Source organism: Polyergus mexicanus, unplaced genomic scaffold, assembly GCF_030449975.1.
Source record: "Polyergus mexicanus isolate NDT 795.1 unplaced genomic scaffold, iyPolMexi1.0 SCAF_16, whole genome shotgun sequence".
In the NCBI taxonomy this organism is placed as follows: Eukaryota; Metazoa; Arthropoda; class Insecta; order Hymenoptera; family Formicidae; genus Polyergus; species Polyergus mexicanus.
The window spans coordinates 6,353,079-6,376,303 of NW_027223336.1; the positions used below are offsets into that span (position 1 = coordinate 6,353,079).

At 35.7% G+C, this 23,225-nt stretch overlaps 3 protein-coding genes and 1 long non-coding RNA gene across 5 annotated transcripts; 2 read left to right on the forward strand and 2 right to left on the reverse strand.

The window, feature by feature from the left end:
* The first annotated feature begins 192 nt into the window (after positions 1-192).
* On the forward strand, positions 193-4,193 carry LOC138940085 (coiled-coil domain-containing protein 102A). The gene is made up of 7 exons (XM_070308617.1): positions 193-512; positions 820-1,556; positions 1,640-1,868; positions 2,317-2,526; positions 2,608-2,882; positions 2,966-3,054; positions 3,214-4,193. Exons 1-7 carry the CDS (start codon positions 408-410, stop codon positions 3,234-3,236), a joined length of 1,668 nt encoding a protein of 555 aa, XP_070164718.1. The 5' UTR covers positions 193-407; the 3' UTR covers positions 3,237-4,193.
* A 251-nt stretch (positions 4,194-4,444) lies between these two features.
* On the reverse strand, positions 4,445-11,095 carry LOC138940053 (uncharacterized). The gene is made up of 5 exons (XM_070308568.1): positions 10,896-11,095; positions 9,320-9,406; positions 9,124-9,255; positions 8,415-8,805; positions 4,445-8,197 (listed from the first exon to the last, which is right to left on the reverse strand). Exons 1-5 carry the CDS (start codon positions 10,953-10,955, stop codon positions 4,659-4,661), a joined length of 4,209 nt encoding a protein of 1,402 aa, XP_070164669.1. The 5' UTR covers positions 10,956-11,095; the 3' UTR covers positions 4,445-4,658.
* Positions 11,096-12,566: 1,471 nt separating this feature from the next.
* On the reverse strand, positions 12,567-19,002 carry LOC138940054 (uncharacterized). The gene is made up of 3 exons (XM_070308569.1): positions 18,677-19,002; positions 16,225-16,989; positions 12,567-15,397 (listed from the first exon to the last, which is right to left on the reverse strand). The coding sequence occupies exons 1-3, from the start codon at positions 18,747-18,749 to the stop codon at positions 14,715-14,717; spliced, it is 1,521 nt and encodes a 506-aa protein (XP_070164670.1). The 5' UTR covers positions 18,750-19,002; the 3' UTR covers positions 12,567-14,714.
* On the forward strand, positions 17,749-22,389 carry LOC138940055 (uncharacterized). Of its 2 annotated transcripts, none has more exons than XR_011447939.1 (4): positions 17,749-17,905; positions 18,686-19,364; positions 19,786-19,950; positions 20,806-22,389. It is a non-coding gene; the product is annotated as an uncharacterized lncRNA (long non-coding RNA). The 2 variants fall into 2 exon arrangements; XR_011447940.1 differs by lacking the exon at positions 17,749-17,905 and adding an exon at positions 18,233-18,303.
* Positions 22,390-23,225: the final 836 nt, after the last annotated feature.

The window sequence follows — 23,225 nt, forward strand, 5'->3', positions numbered from 1 at the left end:
ACTCAAGTCGACACAAGTCTAGTGAAATCATCATTCGTGCTTCTTTCAATAACAGTGAACAACAAAGATAGAATGATATTCTGTATCGTACTGTGTCGTTGCTGAAAAACACCCATTATAGAACTCACTGTGTTTCAAACAATAGTTTTATCAGTTCTCTATCAGTAGTATTTTGCATAACTGTGACAAGTTTGTTTGGATATCGTATGTGATGTATGATGCAAATTTTTCAAGGCATGTGTGGAATTTATTATCGAGTTTGATGAAATTTAAATGGCACGATTGAACACAAGGAAGAACGATGTTTGATTAAATCGATGAATTAATGAAATAAGTAATAGTATTTGAGGAGATCGCCGATATAAAGTGCCAGTGAAAAGAACTGTAAGTTACGTGTTGCTTATACTATGGCACAATCAACAACAAGCGGGACATCCTCACGACGATATATGAGGGAGCACGAGATGCCTTCCTCATCACGTTATATGGACAGCGAATGGGAGTCCAAGGAGGTAATTTTTTTCAAATTCTATATTTTATTCTGTAGATTAATTAGAAAATTATTGAATATTTTTTTTCATGTGAATCACAGAATAATACCTTAAGGAGCAATATAATCCATGCTTACAATATTCAGAATGTTTTATCTGTTAATCCTAATTTTATATATAATTATATATCAGTAAAAGTTTTTAACAATTAATTTTTAGTAATATCTTAATAATTATTCTATAGTAATTATAAGTAACATCTTGAAAGATTCAGTTATTTATTTATCAATTAATTTGATTGCTTTGTGTGTGTTTCCTTGTCAAATAGGCTTTACGACAAAGGGAACTTGAAGAGGCAAGAGCTCGAGCGGCACAAATGGAAAAAACAATGCGATGGTGGTCAGATTGTACTGCTAATTGGCGTGAAAAATGGAGCAAGGTTCGAAATGAGAGAAACGCGGCTAGAGATGAAGCAAAAGCTCTCAGGGCAAAATTAGAAATTGCTGTCAAAGATGCAAACACTTTCAAACATGAGTCCCAAGAATTGGAACTGCAAAATGAACAACTAAAGAAAGAAATGGAAAAGATACATATGATACTCTTGAAACATGCTGGGCAGTTTGACCAACAGATCTTTACTATTTTAGAATCAGACCCACAATTGAGAGCTACCTTTGGGTTAGATGAACAGTTGGAGTTTTATAGTAACATGGAATCTAGTGATACATTAAATACTCAAAGAAATATACTTTCCTGTAAAACTTTGCATGAAGCATCAGATGTTGCTTCAGGAGGTCATAACATCTTGCCAGAAAGGGATATCGAGGAGTATGTTTTACAAGGTGCAGTGCCAAAACATGCAGTGGAATTATATAAAGAAAGTCCTAATAATTCACTAGATAAAAATATCACAAAACTAGTCGTGGATAGTAATGCTAAAAAAGACATACTAGAGAAACAACAATTGTCATTAGATGTGTATAACAAAGAATCCCTAACACAGAAAATGTCAACATTGCAACTTAAACTGGAAGAAGCAACAAAAACTATTTCTGTAGAAAGAGAGTAAGTTACAAATTAATGCTCAAAAGTAATTCATTAATAGTATTATTTAATAATAAAAATTTATTTTACTTTTATTTTGTAAGGGAAAAAGATTCTTTACATCGTACTGTGGAAAAATTGAAAGCTGAGCTTAAACAATTAAGGGAACAATGCGAGGAACTGTGTGAGAGTAGAGCAGATACAATGAGAGAATTGTCTGAGTTAAAAGAGCGATTTCAACTCGAACTTAATGATGAACATATAGCTGATTTAATGGATGATACTAGTAATGGAGAGGGTATGGATCGTCGTTTAAGTGAATTGAGAACAGAAGTAAGTAATTTTTTTACTGACATATATACATATACCCATAGGGGATGACTGTTGTGCACAGTTGTTGAGGATTAACGATCTCCCCGGGTTCCCGAATTCAGTATACTACACACATTCACCAGAACATTGCACAACATACATACTCATTGATATAAGCACACATACAGTACTCATCCTAGGTCTTCTTTCAATCAACTCATTTCTTTATAAAAATAATATATTTATCTAACTATATACTGCCCTCCCTATCATACTTGACTTGCGCATAATACATCTCATACCCAATAACAATCTCTGACAGTATGAACAGATTGCGCATTGTTTCGTGCCACTAACTAAAAAAAAAAGAAGACATTCTATATACTTATAATTACTTTTTCTGTGTGTATGTCTTGTATTATATAATTTTACTTATAGATATTTTTATATTTTTATCACAAAATTTCAGTTAGAGAGACTTCAAGTTGAAAATGCAGCAGAATGGAGTAAAAGGGAGAGATTAGAGACTGAAAAAATTTCTTTGGAACGAGAAAACAAGCTGCTTCGTCTAAAATTGTATGAATTGCAAGAGAAAATGGAATCACGGCGACCACGACCGGTATCTACGGCTGACACAGACACGAGGCAATTACAGCATGAAATTCTAGTTCGCAACATGGTTCGCTATAAACCTATATCAAATTGAAATGTTTCTCAAAATCATCGCCATTACTTTATCCTTTTCACACAATATTCACAGGTATTACTTGAAGTGAAGCAGTATCAAGCGGCACTGAAACAATCCTTAGCAGAAAAAACAACAGAGTTATCACACGCGATGAGACGGTCTGAGCAATATGAGGCAGAAGTGAAGCGAGTGAGAACGAGAGTCGAGGAGTTGAAGAAAGAACTGGCCGCTGCTCAAGATGAAGTCGATGCAGTTACGAACAGTGTACGAAAATTACAACGAACCAACGAGGATCTTATGGAACAATTAGAATCTGCAAATGTGCAACTGGAGCATTTTAGAAATAGGTTAGTAGGATATCAATATATATATATATATATATATATCATAATCTTCTACAACTGAATCTGAAAATTATATATTTTATCAGCAAAAACGAATCATGTGCAGCAGATATTGATGTAACCGGAGCAGGAGAACAAAAGTTCCAAATAAACAATTCCGATGAATACGCTGAAGGTATTTATTAACTTAGTAGAGTGCTTTTTTAGACGTGATAAAATAATTAAATAAAAACATATAAACTAGATTCTCAAATATCTTAATAAAAGTAAATATCTTTATAAAATAAAAGTTAAACAACATAAATTGATAAAAATATATTATTTGTTATTTCAGTTTATGATCGACAGCAAGCCTAGTATTCGTTCGTATCGATAGCAATGGCGGGTTTAAGTCAGATAGTAAAAATGCAAATTGGATAGGTGATCTTTCAGCGGGCCTAAAGTACACAATTTAACTTTTTTTTATATTTATCCATTGAACGTGATTCTTCGACGAATTGTACATGTCGAATAATTATTGTGAGTTACAGTATTTATCGTGTTTCATGATAAACGTAAAACATCAATACTTCCAGTAGCAAGTAAATGTATATATTATTAGTATATATTGACATAATGTGCAATTTTAATCACTTGTCGATTGATAAGATTGATGGGTCATTATGTTGCAATATCTACTGTTTAGCAGTCATATATTTACTCAACTCATTAATAGAGAGATTGTGTTCATCTTTATCATTATTTTCTGTAAATAATCATTTCATAATCGTTCATAATCTTTTTTTATTTTTGTAAATTTTATGAACGTACATTTTTTTTATCATTGTGATGGTATTTTATAAACAGTTTACATTCCGCGTTATTATTTTATACGTTCTTTTTTTAGACTGGTGTACATAAAGATATATTATATGTGTATATATATTTACATATATAATACATATACATAATGAAACTATGTTTCGTCGCCTCGAAAAAAATTAGTGAAATCAATTAATGAAATACAATATGTGTACAAGATACGATACCTGATATTTATAATTGAACTTTTTATCTCAATGTCGAAAATCTATATAATATAAGTTTAAAAAAGTAATACTCTATAAATTTACCACATCACAGATATGTTAAATTGTAGATAGAGATATAAAACTTGAACACATCTTCACACACACACACACACAATAATTTATATCAAATCTCGAGAAAAAAAGAAAGAGAAGATTGTTGTTCATTATATTTATTAACTGGTGAGGGAAAAAAAAAGATGAAAAGAAATTTTCTCCTAATTAAAATGTATTTTATTGACAAAACTTAATAAATAGCAGCAATTAATGTAGCATATATCGTGTTTATTATGCTATACGAACAATAATTTAGAATATCTCAATAAAAAAAAACTATAATGTTAAAGTATATATAACAAGTATTACAACTTCCAATCTGAATTTTTCGAAAAAAATTATAGTCTTTATTGATTCATAAGATTGATGGTTTTCTGTCGTATTTTATTTTCATATTTATTTTATTTGCTGAAAGCTGCTAAAGAGTGCGAAATATACAATTTAAATTTATGATAGAATGAGTTACGGAATATGGCGCGCGTATAAGCAATTGATAATTAATCGAATATGATCTAATATATACTAAAAACAACTTATTTAAATTTTATTTTCATGTTACAGGTGAAGCGAAAAATGATTTAACGCATGATGCTTTACAGAAGCGATTATACAAAATAATTATTGTTGCATCTCGCGACGAATAAATTTTAGTTATTCAACATTTCATAGGCGTGCCATCGGGATACGTTGGCACTTTTGGCTTACAAATCTTTGTTCTGCCATTGGAGCCGTACACGACATTGCAGGAGAACGTGAAATATCCGCAAGTAGAACTCTTAGTATAATATCGATGTTCGTACTTTTTCGGCTCGTTGCTTCCATTTATCTTACCAGCAAAACTATTAGTCACTGTGTAGTAACTCGGTTTCATAGCCACTGCGGGGGTAGGTCTCGCGCGCTTATCGGAAAATACATTTTGATTAACAAAAGAACTTTGGCTCTTACTGTTTGATGTATGCCGGCCGATGTAACGTTCGTGATTGGTTTGAAGTGACCTAGTGTCCGTGACGGGTGACTTGGTATTATTCAGATCCTTTGGTATCAACGATACGGTCTGCGATTGAGATTCGCCGTCACCTTGGGCGATAGTTTTAGTACCAGACGTCGATACTACTCTACCACGAAAGCCATCCGGGATAGTATATCCTGACACAGATTGTCCTGGTTGCAAAGTATCGCCCGTTCGCGGTACATTCGAATCTTGACTGACTTGAATGCCGTACTGTTTTCCCTTGGCGATCTGTATTGTTTGTATTTGATCGTGGGTTTGTTGTTGAGTAGTTTTACTGAGTTTTTGATGATCCGGACTTGGCAAAGATTCCGAAAACTTCTCCTGGATTGTCAACTTTGAACCCGTGGAATAATCTTCCTCGCCCGTGTACTCGTCATACTCGTCATATGTCGAATCGTCCGTTTGTGATTTCTCAGTAGGTCTCACTTTTTTATCATTAGATAGGTTGTCTTTGGAACTCACAACAACAGTCTGTTTCGAGGTCGAACTACTCTGCAAGCCTTTTTCGTGACCATCTTGCTTATTCTCATAATTTTGACTTGTCAATGGATTCGATTGCGCACTATCGATGTTTGCCGGCTTCTTTAAAGGAGGGTCTGGTTTGAAGGGTTTGAAAACTTCGGTATCGGTGATGTTAAAATTGAAGGGTTTTCGTGATGATGCGACGCCAGATCCAGATCCAGCTTGAGCTGCACCGGTATAGGTGATTCCGTATTGGAAGGAACCTTGCAATTGCGACTGGGATTGACCTTGATGGATACCGCTTTGAGCTGATGCTGTTCCACTACCGCGGAATGGTGTCATGTTTTTCTCTATTTTTTCATCTTCGTTCTTCAAGTATGGCTGGAACCCGATTTGCGCTTGACTAGAGGTGCTACCTTCGCCGTTAGCCTGAGCGTCCGCCATTCCGCCTCTGGAGCTTGCTTGTACCTGAGAATTAGTACCATGATTCCATCCGCTGCTCTGGGCACCTGTCGAAGTAGCTCCGGAATCGGAATCCAGCTGAACTTGTGTTTGACTCTTACCGTGATCGGCGATGCCTTGCGCGATACTGATAGCTCCTTCTTTGCCGCCACTAATCTCAGTCTGAGCACTTTTGTTGGCGTCGCTGGTACCGGCCTGTGCAGAGAAGGTACCTGAGCCACTGTAGGTACCCGTTACCTGCGATTGAGCCGTACCCGAACCGTATTTACCTTGAGCCGATGCGCTCGCTTGAGTACCTGACTCCATCTGCTGCACGGAGCTCGACGCCTGCGACTCGGCGCCATTATCCATTATACCCACCAGTCTACCTGGGCCTCCAACTTGCGATATTCCTCCGGTTCCTGCGGTTTCACCCATTCCTGTGTAAGCTCTTCCTGGATATTGACCAATTCCTATTCCTTGACCGCTGATTTCGCCAGGATATGGACCATGATATTGGCCAATGATATCTGTTTTTGTTTCTCCAGTTGTTCTTTGACCTTCGATTGTGCCTATTGGATATTGAATACCTCCTGATATGCCTGTTCCTCTAGAAATTTCGGTGCCTGCACCTGGATGTTGTCCGCCTGGGTATGGTGACACTTGGTCAACCCTACCAGGATAGATTGCTTGACCGGGATATAAAATAACACCGGGAGAAGTAACTTGTTGCATACTACCGGGATATGTGCCACCTCCGGGATATGTAACTGGTATAATAGCACTTCCGGGATATGTGCCTATCGGATACATAACTTTAGTATCTGGAGCACCACTTATTCCTTCAGGAATTCTACTAGATTGAATAGTACCACTAGGACTTGGATAAATTGCTTGCCCGTCTGTTATTCGATCACCTGGATAAGTTATTATTTGTGTACCAGCACCTACTGAACCTGTGGTCGTGACTACTTGTCCTGGCAGAGTACTTGATAGAACACCACCGGGATAAGACATACCAATCTGTTGTCCATCACTGGGATAAATTCCTTGATCTGTTGTTCTTCCTGGACCAACGCCATAAGGATATGTGTCGGCTCTTGTTCCTGAGACGGTATCAGATCGAACACCGCCAGGATAGATTCCACGGTAAATTCCTGTTTCAGAAACTCCCGGATATGTTACGCCTGGTAAGCCTTTTCCAGGTGCTATACCGCCTGGATATGTATCAACGCCAGTAATAGCAGTAGCACCCGTTGTTATTGAAGTGGTTACCATTCCATCAGAAGGTTGGGTACCTTGTCCTGGATGGACTCCAGGTTGATACATTCCTCCTGGATAGGTCTCAACACCTGTTCCAATTCCTGTTGTTACCCCGGGTCTTCCAGGCTGAAGAGCTCCAGGATATGTTGCCTCAACTCCTGGAGTTACAGTCCCAGGCCGAATACCTTCAGCATATGTCGCACCAACTCCTGGAGTCACAGTGCCAGGCTGAATAGTTCCAGGATACGTTGCACCAACTCCTGGAATCACAGTGCCAGGCTGGACAGCTTCAGGATATGTTGTACCAACCCCTGGTATTACAGTGCCAGGCCGGACACCTCCAGGATATGTTGCACCAATTCCTGGAGTTATAGTGCTAGGCCAAACATCTCCAGGATATGTTGCACTAACTCCTGGAGTCACAGTGCCAGGCCGAACACCTCCAGGATATGTTGCACCAACTCCTGGAGTCACAGTGCCAGGCCGAACACCTCCTAGATATGTTGCATCACTTCCTGGTATCATAGTCCCAGGTCGAACACCGACAGGATACGTTCTATCAGTTCCTGGTGTCACAGTTCCTGGACGAACACCATCAGGATATATTTTATCAGTTTCCGATATCACAGTTCCTGGACGAACACCTCCAGGATATATTTTATCAGTTTCCGGTATCACGGTTCCAGGTTGAATACCTCCCGGATACATTCCTGGACTAACTCCTGGAACACCGGGATAAGTATCGACTCTTCCAGGAATTACTCCGCCTGGATATGTTATCTGTCCACCAGGAGTAACGCCGCCAGGATAAAGTACGCCTGTAGTTACTTCTGTTCCAGGACGTGTAATAACGGGTGTACCACCAATAGCTGGGCGTTGTACATATCTATCAGTATCCGTGGGCAGTGGCCTTATCTTATCCGGACCTCCCCCTATACCGGAATACCCAGGACAATCTTCACAACCTGGACCACTTGACGACATACTTTGCGCTTGACCCATACCACGACTACCGCCTGGAAAAGACGATATGTAAGATATTTTAATGTTCCGTAAAAAAAAAATCAAGTTTTATTCGTTAAAATTTTTATTTAATAATATATGTCACAATTCTAATTTCAATTCATCAAAATTCGAAGTCGCAGAAATTCTTTCAATTTAATTGAATCTACTGATTAAATTATCATAACGATATAAAATTATTAGATAAAACACAAATAACTATATACTTACTAACTAGTGCGCGTGAAGATTGCTGAGTGGCTTCAGCTTCCGCCTTACCTTCCTTCTCTTCATGGTTACCGAGATTCAAATATTGAGATTGCGTTTGTCCGCGAAATTTTCCTCGAAACTGGTTCGTCTGTTGACGAACCAAGCGAATTCTGTTGGAATTTTCGTTCAACTTCTCTCGTTGTTCGAGTTGAATTTGTCTCTTGGTTCGAGATTTCAGTGGTGTTAAAACTACATCAACTATTCGTCTTGGAAAAATGTTATTCTCATCTACAGGATTTTTATTTAGAAAAGGATGGAGAGTTTGCCCAGGTATAGGTTTATTTGTCTGTAGTAAGATGATTCTTCGTCCATTACAGAAATCAACAATTCGGCCTCCAGCAAGTTGCCCAGCCTATTTATGTTTAAAATATTAAATCAGAATTTTAATATTCTTTAATTAATGTAATATTAATGTCCATTAATAATCATATTTTTTACATATAATTAATTAAATAATATTTTTTTTATTTTTGTTGTATATTTAGTAAACACCTCAGAGACAATATAATCATTATTATATAAAAAAATAGATAAAAGTCTTTTATATATGTATTATATATGTATGCTAATTTTTATATATGCATATATAGAAATCTTTTGAAAAATGAAAAACTTTTGCTTGCATTATAATTTATAACAATATGATATTAAATTGATTATTTATCATTACCTCCAATTTTGTTAGGACTGTCGATGTATAAAGTATCTTTGGTTGCCGTTTCTTATGTGATGTATTTTGATCTTGCTTTATATTCTCAAGATAGCAATCGTTCTCTTTCCTGCTCTTGTACGCAATGAATTGCTGTTTTTAAAAGAAGTTTCTTTTAATCTATATTTTAATATATTAAAATAATCTAACTACTTACCGTCACGTTGTCAGTAAAAGACAATTGCTTTTTTATATTCCTTACGTTGTATTCATTATGAATGGAACGATCAAAACGCGTCTTTTCCTATAAATATTGAAATTATTTATATACTAATCATTAGTATGCTATTTTTTGAAAATAATGATAAAACAATTTTTAAAATTTTATGGTTTTAATATTAAAAAATATAACACACACACACACACACACACACACATATATATATATATATATATATATATATATATAATTAAAATATTCTGATATATATGGAATAGAATATCTTATTGAGATATCTTATTATTTTTATTTCAAACTTGATATTAAAATTATGTTTTATAACAACAGTATTAAGTATTAAAATTGTAATATTTTGACAAAAAAGAATGAAAGAAGACAACGCTACATTGAGAATAAGCTAAACACATATATAATCTATCGTTCGCTTTATCTCATGAACTTTGATCTCCAAATCTTTCTTAAGCGGTCTTTCTAATCATATGCATCAGTATATGTGACCTGTGCCAATAACCTGCCATAACGGAATATTGTTATTGTAATTAGAGCGATAGATTTATTAATATAATGTTTAATTTAGAACGAGCGTTCTGAAAGCATATAAATTTAAGAAATTTTAACATGAAATTAATTATATACATTTTCTTCACATTTTATAATAAATATTCTCTAAAAATTAGTATCTTGTTTTATATGAGGGTTTTTTTTCTATTATGCACATATAGCTTTAGTTATTTTAAAGTTATAAATTATATATATAAATTCTAATTTTTTAAATTTTGTAATATCCAAAATATCTCACGATGTGAATGGAGTATCAAGCAAAAGTTACTTAGTTGTATAAGAGATCATATTTCTGCGTTTATCGTTGCGGCTAGATGATACATGCCGGTAATTTGCTGAATTTCACAATGCCGCGCGAAATACGGTAACGAAATATATCCTAAATCATAATTTTAAAAAAGAGAGATAAAAGTAGCTATTTATTATTTGAAATGGCGAATAAGTGACGGAGGTGGAGAAGTATCACTCAGTATTTCTATAAATCTACGACAACTCGATTAATTTTGCAATTACACAGCATAATTTGAACATTTTCTCTGAAAATATTTAAAAATTAATTGCCTTTAAAATCTTGTACAATTAAATAATCATGTGCTAACAAAATTCACAAATTAATGTAAAATTAAATAATAAAAATAATTAATCTCATAATTTTGAAAAAATAATTTTATAAAATTTTTTATATAAGCTAAAGTATATTAGAAAATATCCTTGATTATTTTGATATATAGACTTTTTTAAATTTAAAATAATATACAATCTAACACATACATATAATGTCTCATAAAATTAAAATTTACTACTAATATATTATTTTTTAAATACACAAATTTATAAGTATACATACTATATTATTCACAACAATAAAAACTTGGCCATCTCTTGAAACACATTGTAAACACTTTAGAACTTGTAATAAAAAGAATGTGACAAAATAAGCTCGATATTCCTTTGCTGTCGAAAGGAAAGCATCGTGTTGAGAAAAACTTACATGATATCTCGCGAGTACCATACTCGCGAGGAAGATTAGGATAATGGGATACGGCTGCATAGTTTGAATCTTCTACGAGATCTACTTTACGACTGACGCGGACCAATGTTTCAATGATGATCCAACCCTGTTAGATCGTGACTCCCACTGACTCTTCTCACTTCTTTCTCTACGTATTTTCTAGTCTCTTCTTCGGTCTCATCATAGTTGATTTCGCGAAGTGTCGCTGAAGATCATAAGAAACCATAATGCTACGAGGCGGGAGAAAGAATCGCGCTGGAAGAAGTTCTGAGAATGTGCGTCGTGATGTAAGTGCGTGCAAACGTTTGTATGTATTATGTTATCTCTTTTAGTTTCGTCTTGTCAGGGCGGATCTCATTACCATAAGATATGCACTCATGGCTATTACTGATTCGAGGTATCATCGTATTGCTGTTAGAAAAAAAATGGAGAAACTGAGTCCTTATATCGCCATCCTGTTTTATTTATATATAAACTACAATACAGGATGTATTAAACTTGTACACATATTATACATGTAAAAAAGTCTTTGACAGAGATTTAAAAAATTTTCTTCAACAAAATTTTTCATCTTGCGTTATTTATAATAGTAATACAAAGATAATTTATTTGTTATATTTTATATTATATACAATATTTATTACAATATTTAGTATATTATATATATACAATATATATTTTTATTATATATTTTTCATTAATTCTATTAATTATACATATATTTGGAAATATTTTTTATGAAAGGTAAAATATTATGTGTTTCGCAAAGATAAATAACAACCAAAATTTTGTTCTGGTTAATTTATTTGACATTATTGATAAAAGTTAATTTATAATATTTATATATCTTACTTTATGATACTAATATATGAGAATCCTTTTACTTTTATTTCAAATCATAAATGTGTTAAGGTAATCAATTAGGAGCGACATGGAGTTAACTCGATACGATTGATTTATACGACTATCGTGAGTTAGCCATTTTCGCTTTCGCTGGCCTAATTATTGAGTTCAATCTATTTGTTAAACACAGTTAGGCGTTGTTTATCTTCCTACCAAGCGTAACTAATGATCGGTTCATCGACGCGATAACGCGAGTTCAATAAGTAAAAAGATGAAAGAATGTTGAATAGAAAGCTTTATGTGAATGCGTGTATTGCAATCGGATAGATGTGGAATCAAATTATGCTAACACAATTTTTAAATATTATGTGATTTTTGCTTTTCTGATCGTTTCACACAGTAATCTAATTATCAATATATTTTATTTTCAAATTAATGTTAATTTTAGGTTCATGTTGCTTTTATATATCAATATATCAATTTATTATATAACATATATTTCGCAGCACAAAAGCTATATTGATTAAATAACTCTCGCTATGCACTAGAAATTTATAATTTAAATTGATTTTTAAAAAAGAATTTAATTTTTTTTACATGAAAAATCTTTAGAAATATGAAAGTATTATAGAGAATGAAGAATATCAAGGAGAAGGAACTGGATAAATGTGAAGTTACTTCAAACGTATATCATTTCGTATATTATCCTTTCGTTACGATAAGACAAAATTTTTACAATTCGTACAAAAATGTGGGTAAATATTTTATGTAGGCATTCCGGTGTACAAATAGCACATACAATATAGTACATACAACAGGCGTATAATAAGTCTAACTATCTAAAAACGACTATATACCAATGTCTCTCTCGCGTTCGAATTTTAATACATAAAAGTGGGAATGCTATTTACAACGTGCGGTCAACACGACTACATCTTAATGCTAAATCAGGATTTCTATTCTCATCCATAGGCAATCTATCGAATCGAAATGACTAGGACGCGTCCGAATCGCTCGTCAATTACAATTTTTTAGAGCAGATTATTCGGCAAACACGACACAATCGGTTTCATGTTGCATGACACATTATTACATCTATATGAAATCTTTATTATAACCGTCGTCATTTGCATAATCCGCGTAATCTTGCCGTTCGTTAAACTATTGAAAAAGAAACATATCATCGATCTCTCTCTAAATAATATAAATCATCGCGAAAGAATAAATTACAAAATTGAGAGTTTTGTTACGACGGCAGATTACGTTCGCAATGACGGAACGGATTCGACTAGTTCGACACTCTGATCGGATACCAATTTCTGATATCAAGAAACGAACATGAAAGAAGAAGGCTTATTTATATCATCGCTATAATTACTTCGCTGATGGAGAACGGACAACCTACGGTACGGCTCTAAACGATGCGCTCGATTGGATTACGTTTGTTGGCGTTACACGTGATATTTTAATCGTATGTAATAGAACAAAATTTATTATGTAAAATTACACTAATAAACGATTATCGGATTTAAACTTATTTTTATGATATAAAATGTGTATAATATTATTATATTTTATTTTTATAACTTTTGATAAATTTTCGCATTGTTTGGAGCCGGCTTTTTGCTTTTCGCAACCGGTTGCGCAATTTCAAATCACAGATACGCGCTACCGTGCTTTTAAAAATGTTTCAACACTTGCATTTTAATGCGTTCTAAATTTTTTCGACACAATCACAATCTTGCACCGGATGCTGCATCGCTCACTTCGACATTTGATGACCGCAAATGTGACTTCGCTACATTCGGCTACACTATATTCTCGCGCATTCATTGGGATACATTCATTATATTTTGGAAACTTGTCGTTTATACGTATTTACACTTTGTAAAGTCGATAGCTGCCTCGAAGAGCCTCGAACCCTTTTCATTTAATCCTAAAATAATAACACAAAGACACTGCAATTCTGCCCGCGTGTCGAGAATTAATTTTAATTGTTTAACATTGTGCAATAACTGTGTCTTTAAATAGATAAGGTCACAAATTTGGCGTTTAACGAACTCTTGTCAAGAACGATCTTATGCCTCGAAAATTTTTTTTCAAGTATTCTTATCCGCATATATCTGTTGAAGCTATATCGAATATTACACTGTGTCGAATTATACACGCTGAAGAACATGATCCGATATTTATAAGGCACGGCTTTAAATCAACAAATCTCTAAATTAACGGCTTATAGATTTAACATTATGACTAATTACTAGGTGGTCCCTAATTCTTGGAAGATGCTTGGAATAGTATCTGTCACACCGCAATACTCTGTTGTTTCCTTACTAATTCGCAACTTTGTTTAATTCATTAAAAATCAGCATATTCAGATTATTAGAAATAATCTTTGTTCGATCGCAATGAAGGAAGGCTGATATAATACAGGACATCCGATAACGTCTGCGAAAGTATGAGAATATCCGGATAATTATGAAATTATCATCAGTAATCATGTATATGATGAAAAAATAAAGTTTTATTTCAAAAATATTTTGATGAAAAAAGATTCACTCTAAATTGATTATTTAAAAATTAATTAACGTCGATAGTTTTGGGACATCTTATACAATCGCTCTTCCAAATCGAATAATGCAAATTTTCTTTGTCAATTTCTCAATTAAATCCTTAGTAGTCTCATGAAAAACGGCGACTTGCGATTACTTTAAAGTAAAAATTTCAATGAATGATTTAAAATATTCCCGAACTTCTTGCTTTAATTTTTCACAGAAAGTCAAGATCTGAAATCCCTTCTAGATAAGATACTCTGGAATTCCTGTAAATTTCTAATCGAGTGAATTTAAGAGAATTTCTTATTGTGGAATTTTGTAATAGTGAAAGTAAGCATAAAGTCAAGTTTGAATCTCTTTAAGACGACAGATTCGATCTAATTGTAGATACCGATTGATTTTAAGCAATGGCCAGGTTTAAAGTCATTCCGGCTGGTCTTGAGAAGGCCGAGGATCTCGTCGGATCGGGATAATCGAACGTAGTCGAGGAACTCTTAACATCGTTTTCGAAACGCAGATGCAGATGCTCCGGATTGGGAGATATCACCGATGTTCTGATAACCATTCTGGATACGTATTCCGAATCCTTTGTCGCCGAATCGGGGCTCTGCCTCTCCTCGTTCGAATCGTTCGGACAGGGTCTTCTCTCTTTGCAGGATCGCTTCGACGGTGTCGCCGCATCCATCGACCTGGTGTGCCTGATGATCGCGGAGAACGCCGACGATGAGCCCTTCTGGTCTCGGTCGAGTCCTAATCGAGGAACTATGACGCTGGTGGGCGACGCCGTAATGCCACACGGTGTTGTCTGCGATCTGCTCAAGGACGATAGTAATGGAGCACTCGATTTCACCGATAGCGATGTCGTCTGCTGTTCGATTTCGGACTTCTCCGTGGACGATCGGTGATGGGCGCGCATGCAGGATGACTCCTCGTGTTTGTAAAGATAAGACTTTAGGGCAAAGGCTTTGCCGCAACGACCACACATATGAGGTTTGGTATTTGAATGCGTTTGTATGTGAGCTCGTAAGTTTGATTTGTCGGCAAAAGCTTTGTTGCAAATGGTGCACTTAAAGGGTTTCTCACCTAAAAGACAAAAAATAATTGTTAAAATTATTGAAGTTTTTCCGTATGATCAAGTTCTTCTAAAAAAATGCGTTTTCTTAATAATAAATATCAAAAATAGCTGCGCTCTTAAAAGGCGATGTAAAGCGGATTCCAAAATTTTAGACGGTAATTAAAGAGTTTATTTAAAAAATATTGGTAATATATCGCAAATAAAAAAAAGATTAAATTCTTTCCCTCTCATACAGATATAAAAAATAGAATATATAGAAAAAAATATTTCTTTACAATTAAATTAGGATAAATAATAAAATAGAAAATTGCCCAATTAAGGGATTTTATATTTTTCCATTTGCTCTTTTTTGGCTTGAATGTGTCAATTAATCATTCTCAAGTACCACTTAAGGTGGTGAATGATAGACATATTGTTATATGTCAACGAATCTCACATTTGTGTATCTACAATTTACAGTCGGAAATAGTGCCGATTCCTGAGCGTGCCAAAATCACATGGTGAATGATTAATTTGAATTTGTCTTCATTGAAATTGCTCGTTAAATTTTATAATTTCTTCAAGAATAGAATTTGCCTTAGTTATTTACATAATATCTATTATTGTAAAAAAAAAAAAAAAAACATAATAAATCAGAGATGAAACAACTCGAAGAAATAAAGAATTTTATTGGATTAAATTAGAGGGACACGAAAAATATATAATTTTTCAAAGTTTAGTCACCTTTAATTATATATATATATATCAATTTATACGATATTTTATTTATAATAAAAGTTATCGTTGAAATGGGAAATAAGACTAAATAAAGTCTTTCAGTATGAAAAGCGTATACCTGTATGCGTGCGTATGTGTCCCTGCAGCAGCCACGGCCTAGAGAAGCACTTGCCGCAATAATGGCACTTGCATCCCTGATTGTGAGTTCTCACGTGCATGCTGAATGCCGGCATGCTGACGTAGACTTTATCGCAGTGCGGGCACCTTCTGGCCTTCTTATCGCCCAATGACCTGTGCGTTTGACGATGTCTAGCCAGATTCGACGAAGTCGAGTATTTCTTGCCGCAATCGGGACATTCGTGATCCTCGTTCTCCTCCGCCTTGGGCTCTGCGGCGATCGTCCTTCGACCTTGGGACACGGTCGATGATAACGACACCGGCGACGGATCGACACCGATGCTAGAAACGATCGGCACTTTCGAGAAGCTCGGCTCTTCCTGCGAAGAGCAGGTGTTTTCCTCGGATCGATCCTCCAGAATCGCCTTCTCGGTCTCGATCCGTTCGAAGAAGAGCCTCGTCCTTTCGCCCAAGACTTGGTCCTGGTTTTCCATTACCTGGACAGTAGATCGGGACGCCAGAGTCCTGCTCTTCTCTGCGGAATACTGTGCGATTCTGGGGGACACCGGTCGCTGATAGATGACATTACTGTGGTGAATCAAGGTGCCCGCTGCCGCCGCTAGACTCACTTCCGCCAGTTTCGTCAGATTGTACAGCTCTTCGGGGCATTCGGACGATGTCTCGCTGCCGCACTCGCTGGCGCCATCAGAAGTTGGCTGACCGCTGCTGTAATCGGCCAGTCTCACGCTTCTCTCTGGACTGAAATCTGAGTAAAAATGAAGAAGGATGTAATCGTTGAAATATCTTAACAATCTTTCTGAATTAACAGTTCTTTTTACTATTAGTAATTTTTTCAATAACAAATATTAATCTGCGACAGGTGTCAGATTAATATTTTAACTGCCTTCTTATTCAATAGATTTAGGTATGATTAACTTTAATTCTAACTTTCTCTCTCTCTCTCTCTCTCTCTCTCTCTCTCTCTCTCTCTCTCTCTCTTTTCTTATTTGTAAAAGATAATCGCTGTTCTTGTAGTCACTCGATACTTTGAATTATACAAACTTCTATTAATGAAATTCCGTTTCGAATACAAATTTACTTGATGCAGGAAAGGAAATAAAATTAATGAAAATTAACTTTAATATTTTCAATTTTTAGTTGTCTTCATATTAAAATGATTCTTAAGTCGATATGAAATATTCTATATTTTATCCAATAAAATATTTTATTGTAAAGTCTTAATTAATTTACCTTTACATTTCACAAACACATAAATAAATCTCGTTAATTTTTTATCTCTAATGTCACATTTTATTACGCATTTTTACTCTAGCAAATTTATTAATTTACATTTTATTGAGTCTTTTTTTAGTATCGTTTTCAAGCGACGAGTCTCTTGATAACTCCCGACTGACTGATTGGCAGAGAAACTCGATGTCGACTCGAGTCGTAAAACACGACACACACCTTCGGGGGGGATGGGGGGGGGGGGGGGGAAACATAGCTGCTCCGTTTTCGGGGAGAACGGAAATAGAGTGGTACCGCGATGAACCTAACCTCCGCTCGCCCGTTCTTAGTATTTATTCTGCCTATTTCTTAGTACCGTATACCGTGCACGCGCGTTGCGTTTGTGAGGAAGTTTGCCCGTCCGCATCAGTGGTGAGATTGACGGCATCGCGACGGTATGCATCGTGGTGGGCCCTGATGATTCAGGGTCCACATCTAGCGTCCTATTCTTAACCCGCGCGGATCCACCACCTTAATTACAAAGCAACGACCAATGGGTTTTCTCGACTTAAATTCAGTCGGGAAAAAGATGATTTATATATGTATATAAAAATCGAAATTTTAACATCACGTTTTCTTTTTTGTTTTTTTTTTTTTTACGAGAAATTCCACGTCCAACGATTTCATCAAACTTGAATAGATGTCCAAGTATTGGAATAAAAAATAAAATTCGGCAAACAAATTTTTATTGTTGTAAAAAATTCTTGCAGAAGACCTTTGAGATATATTAATTCAGAATTTAGAAGTATAAACTTAAAAGAAATACGAAGAATGTGTTAAACATTTATTTGTTGTATGTATATATATATATATATATATATATATATCGTAAATCATATATGTTGCGTAAATTATGATTAAATCTGTTAACGTTCACCATTTAAAAGATAAAATAATTGTCATTGTATTAAATTATAATGAGATTATACACAAAACCTGATTACTAATTAAGTGTCTTATAAATTTACAATTTCATTATTAATAATTTTTCTTATGACAAATATTTAATCTAATACATGTATACTGCTTTAAGATCTAATACCTTGAAATTATAAATATTTTAGCTTCCTCTTTTTAATTTTTAAGCTGATTATTGTAATTTATCTAATGAAATATAATGTGCCCCACTTTTATTTATAAAGCAACGCATCTAATTAACAACATACCTCTTTCAGATCCTCCGATCTCCTCTTCAGCACCGTTGTACCTGCGATGCGTGATCAGAAACGCTCGCGGCATTTTCCACGTCTTCCTCGATTCTTCTTCTCAGTGCACACAAGCCATGTCAATACAAGACTCACGAACTAACACACTTGTCGCACCGACTATCTACAATAAGGGTGACAATACGAAGATAAGTCCGATATAACGCGATATATCGGGAAGAAGGATTACAATCCGATTCTGGTGGCGTGTACGTCGTGCGGCGCAGGGGTTGTGCGTTCGCTTCGGCAATTTCGGGCGCAATAGTTGCCCCGGCTAAGATTCGGGGCTACATATAGCAGCGCAGCCTCCCTCGCCCTCCATCGCCGCTGCCGCCGCGGTGCTCTTCGTCATCATCGTCGTCGTCTTCTTCGCCTTCAGCTGCACGCGTCTCAGAAGCGTGTGCCCACCCGGTTCCCTCGCGCGTGTGGTGGTCCCGTTCGTGTGGCGGCAATGTGCGACACGCGTGACGAGTGTGTCCCGCGGGAGAGCGCGGATGAAAGGACGCGTAGGAGGAACACGATCTGCCCCCGCAGCTCGCGCAGGGTGGTTGCTAACCACCCTCCCCTCAACACAAGTTATTCCGCCATTATCGCTCGTTACCGGATCCCGCGTTATAACAGAAAGATCATCATGATATTTTTTTCATTGGTAAATTAAATTGAAGTAATAAAATCTATCCGGCCCACAAAATATTGTAAAATATATTTTTCGCTGTTAATTTTTAATAAATTAAATTAACGTGCAGACTCCTCCGTCAAATTTAATCAAGATTTAGATTCCATCGAAGGATTAATATACTGTGCAAAATATTAAACAGTACTTTTAATATAACATAACATTTTGGAAAATAGAATGAGATTTTAGTTTTAAAACATTTATAAATTTTTATAATAATAAAACTTTCAATTTTGATTAACATCAATCATTTATAGCAGTGATAAAAGATGCGACTCATGATGAATTTCTTATATTTTAATCAACCTTTCTATTATTTTTTTCAAGCTCTTTTAATTCTCTATTATAGGTAATATTATAATATTATACGATGTCCAATTTTTTTACGAAACAGCAGAGAACAGAAAAATCAAGGAAAGGGATGAATTTCTATCTACCGTGTATCTAGCAAGTTCAAGAAGATCGGTACTCAATCTATCTTATTTAAACGGAAGGATGTGATGGCAAGCAGATATGTAATAACGGCGTCATTTCGTCGGCGGCTACAGGGTAGAAGCAGGTTGGTGCGCTGAGTGGTTCTTCTGGCGCGACGCCAGGCGTCCGCCGAATTTAGCACCGCGGCGCTGACTAACTCGCGTGGCATCCATTCAATCGTCGACCGAAAAGCCCCGCTGCCTCTATAGTCTCTTGCTCTTTCCTAAAGCGATTAGCAAAAAAAAAAAAAAAAATTAGATTAAGCAAATTAAAATTAGCAAATTAAACTTAGATAAATCAAAATTGGATTAAAAAAAAAGAGATTAGATTTTGATTCTCTTGAAACTTATCCTATATGTAAAATTTTCTGAATATTGCGTATTTTTCCTCAACGATTTTCGCACAGTTTTTTGCTCAAAAAATTCATCGTAATCATTGTTTATTTATAGCTACGAAACATAATCATTAAATATCTTGCTTAATAATTAAATTAAAATATAAATTTTATAAAATTATCTTAAATTATCTTAATTCACGCTTGAATCGTCGATTATTTACAATTTTATTAATAAATCTTTTTTATTAACTAAAAAAGCGATTTAATAAATCAACTCTGCAGCATAAATTTAGTTTAATTTACGAGACTTGAAATATGTTCATTTATAGTTTTATTTATTATCAATATATTTTCTATTTATTTTGTATTATCGTTATTTGTTACTTATATTAATTTATCTATTATAAATAACAAAGATATACATTTTTTTATCAGAAAACTTACAATTTCTACGATCGAAAAGAATTTATAAATCATGGTCAAATATTAAATATATTTGCCCCAACTCACGTCATTTCCGTGTTATATAAAAAAAAAATAGAAAAAATTTGAGATTTTTCAAGGCGAAAAACGAAATTAAAGCATTTTATATGAAATGTCTAGGTCAGGATGAAGAATTTGCGAGCTTTCGAAACGGCAAGAAATCTCTAGATGGGAGTTGAGGAACAGGTGTCTCGGCGACGATATCGTAAATCGTCGACGGTATCGTCGTCGAACGGCCAAAAATAAAGTCCCGAGCTCCGAGAAGGTGGAGCACAAGCGAGCGAGAGCATCTTCACCACTGACGCAACTCGCAACTTGACAACAGATTGCCTGCCATGCCGCCACACTGCCCGCTACAGATCACACCCATTAATGTAACCGGCATCGATAGTGCGAGCACCTCGTGCCTTTCTACGCGTTTTATCCGACGACTCATCCTACAGGTGCCCCAGAGATATTTCGTGTGCCCACTAGTCGCGTATTTTCAGCTTTCTTGGAACATCTCCAGGTGCGAGGGAGGAGGACGAGATACGCGACGTCGTCGACGACGCAAAGAAGATCTTGACGGATAAATCACGACTGGTGACCACACGTGCGACTCTCATAAAAGACAACGAAAGAATATATACGATTAAGAGGAAACATTTGCTTAGGAGTCAATTACAATATATTAGGATTAAAGATCGATGAAATCTCTAAAAGGTTTTGATGAGACGATCTTAATAATGATTAAATAGTAATAAATTACAATTAAGGATTTATACAGATTTATTATATCGGAACAAACTTGTAAGAGAAAAAAATCTCCCATTTTAGGTAATTTCTCGTTCAAAAAAAGATGGATAAGTGTAGGGGTGGATTTTTTTGCGCCAATAGCGGGACCGCTAGGTCATTAAGAGTGATTTCAAGGGGCGACAGGATCGTTTAAGGCGAAAATGCGTGACTGTATCGTGTGTCGTCTCGTGTGTAAAGTATCCGGATACGCTCGGTTCCTCCTATAAATCAGCGGCCTCCCGCACCCTCCCTCTTTTCCTCAGTAGCAGCAAGTACTTTCCGCGTGCCGGAAAAAAGGGAAAAGCACGCGATCGCTATTTAAAAGGCTCGTAGGTGGGCGGCTTTTTAGCAGTAGTCGGGATAAGATGTATAAAGGCGGCGAGCGCAGGGAGATAGAGAAGGGGAGAGAAAGAGAAAGAGGGAGAGGACTTCGACTTCGCCGCTCCTCCGGCGGCCTCGGCATGGGGTTGCCATGCTATTTTCAGGCTCTGATGGCTCGTTGCAGCTGTCGTGTTCTTCGGGTAAACCACCTCTCTTCTATTCCACGGCCATCCGCAAGACGCGACAAGGTAAGCTAAGAAGATCGGAATCCAGAATCTCGCGACGCGAGAGACGTTCCCTCTCCCCATTGGTGAATTTTTCTTGAAGTCAGACACTCGCCAATTTTACTTCTCGGTAACCGAGGCAGGCAGAGCGAAGCATGTCTTTAACTTTGACAAAATTTTGTTGGAATTTTTTGTCGCATTGGCAAAAAGAGAAAGAGAGAGAGGGAGAGAAAGAGAGAGAGACACAGAGAGAAAGAAATTTGAATCGAATTTTAATAAAGAAAAATTGTAGCAGTTCTCTATTTTTTTGTTTCTGTATAAGAAAATCATGAACAAAAATTCTTTATAGAAAAAATAAAATATAATCTTTATTAAATATTAGAATCTCGATACGGTCGGTAAAAAAATAAGTTTTTAATATTATAAATACAGATGTTTTATAACTTTATTTGCTGTAAATTTAATAAAGAATGTATGCTATTTATGTTAGAAGAAGAGTCTTGCACAATTTATTTTTGCAACGTAATTAGCAATTGATATCTATATCGAATGTTAACGTCATGTGTATAACTACTAAAAGTCTTGCGCCGTACACGATCATAAACATTTATGGCAACGCAAGCGCCATGAAATAATAACCAAAGTCTTACGATCTCCAAGAATTTTCAGAGAACACTTTCGCCTAGATTTTGCAATCGGAAGAATCTATAAAATTGTCGGATTCCGAAAATAGCAACAGATGATGATGAGGACACGCGATGCTCTTCTACGAAAAGATGTGTCGGCGGGAAAGTGGGAATAAAAGTTCTCGTGGATCGTCTTCCGCGGAAGAGCTTCCACTGCTGGAGAATGAGGGATGAAGACGAATCCGAAGATAAGTCGCGAAGACTTGGCGGGATGCCAAACGACAGATTTTCAGCCGACTACGTGTACTCTTTCAACTTTCTCGTCTGCGCTTTCCTTCGACTCCCCTATGCATCCTCTAGGATCTAGGGTGCAATGACACCGAGCGGCGCAGCTTAATTCTCTATTCATGGTCCGTGAATCATTATGCGAGAATACGCTTTACACCTCGATTATTCCTCATTATCGTTATTTTTAGGCTCGTAAGCGAAAAGAGAATACAATGTGCATTAATAGATGGATGTAAGAATAGAGAGGTGTAAAAAGAGACAGAAAGGGAATGCAAGATAATTAATTATTTATCGCTTTTGCCTAATT

What these genes read in the sequence shown, in the direction of transcription:
- LOC138940054 (XM_070308569.1), bottom strand. Translation starts at nt 18,749, where the DNA reads ATGCCGCGAGCGTTTCTGATCACGCATCGCAGGTACAACGGTGCTGAA. An exon ending in GATCGGAGGATCTGAAAGAG is followed by an intron (nt 16,990 to 18,676) that starts GTATGTTGTTAA and finishes ATTTTTACTCAG; the next exon opens with ATTTCAGTCCAGAGAGAAGC. An exon ending in ACACATACGCACGCATACAG is followed by an intron (nt 15,398 to 16,224) that starts GTATACGCTTTT and finishes TTTGTCTTTTAG; the next exon opens with GTGAGAAACCCTTTAAGTGC.
- LOC138940053 (XM_070308568.1), bottom strand. Translation starts at nt 10,955, where the DNA reads ATGCAGCCGTATCCCATTATCCTAATCTTCCTCGCGAGTATGGTACTC. An exon ending in CTTTTACTGACAACGTGACG is followed by an intron (nt 9,256 to 9,319) that starts GTAAGTAGTTAG and finishes TTTTAAAAACAG; the next exon opens with CAATTCATTGCGTACAAGAG. An exon ending in ATCTTCACGCGCACTAGTTA is followed by an intron (nt 8,198 to 8,414) that starts GTAAGTATATAG and finishes CGTCTTTTCCAG; the next exon opens with GCGGTAGTCGTGGTATGGGT.
- LOC138940085 (XM_070308617.1), top strand. Translation starts at nt 408, where the DNA reads ATGGCACAATCAACAACAAGCGGGACATCCTCACGACGATATATGAGG. An exon ending in CTGGAGCATTTTAGAAATAG is followed by an intron (nt 2,883 to 2,965) that starts GTTAGTAGGATA and finishes ATATTTTATCAG; the next exon opens with CAAAAACGAATCATGTGCAG. An exon ending in TTCCGATGAATACGCTGAAG is followed by an intron (nt 3,055 to 3,213) that starts GTATTTATTAAC and finishes TTGTTATTTCAG; the next exon opens with TTTATGATCGACAGCAAGCC.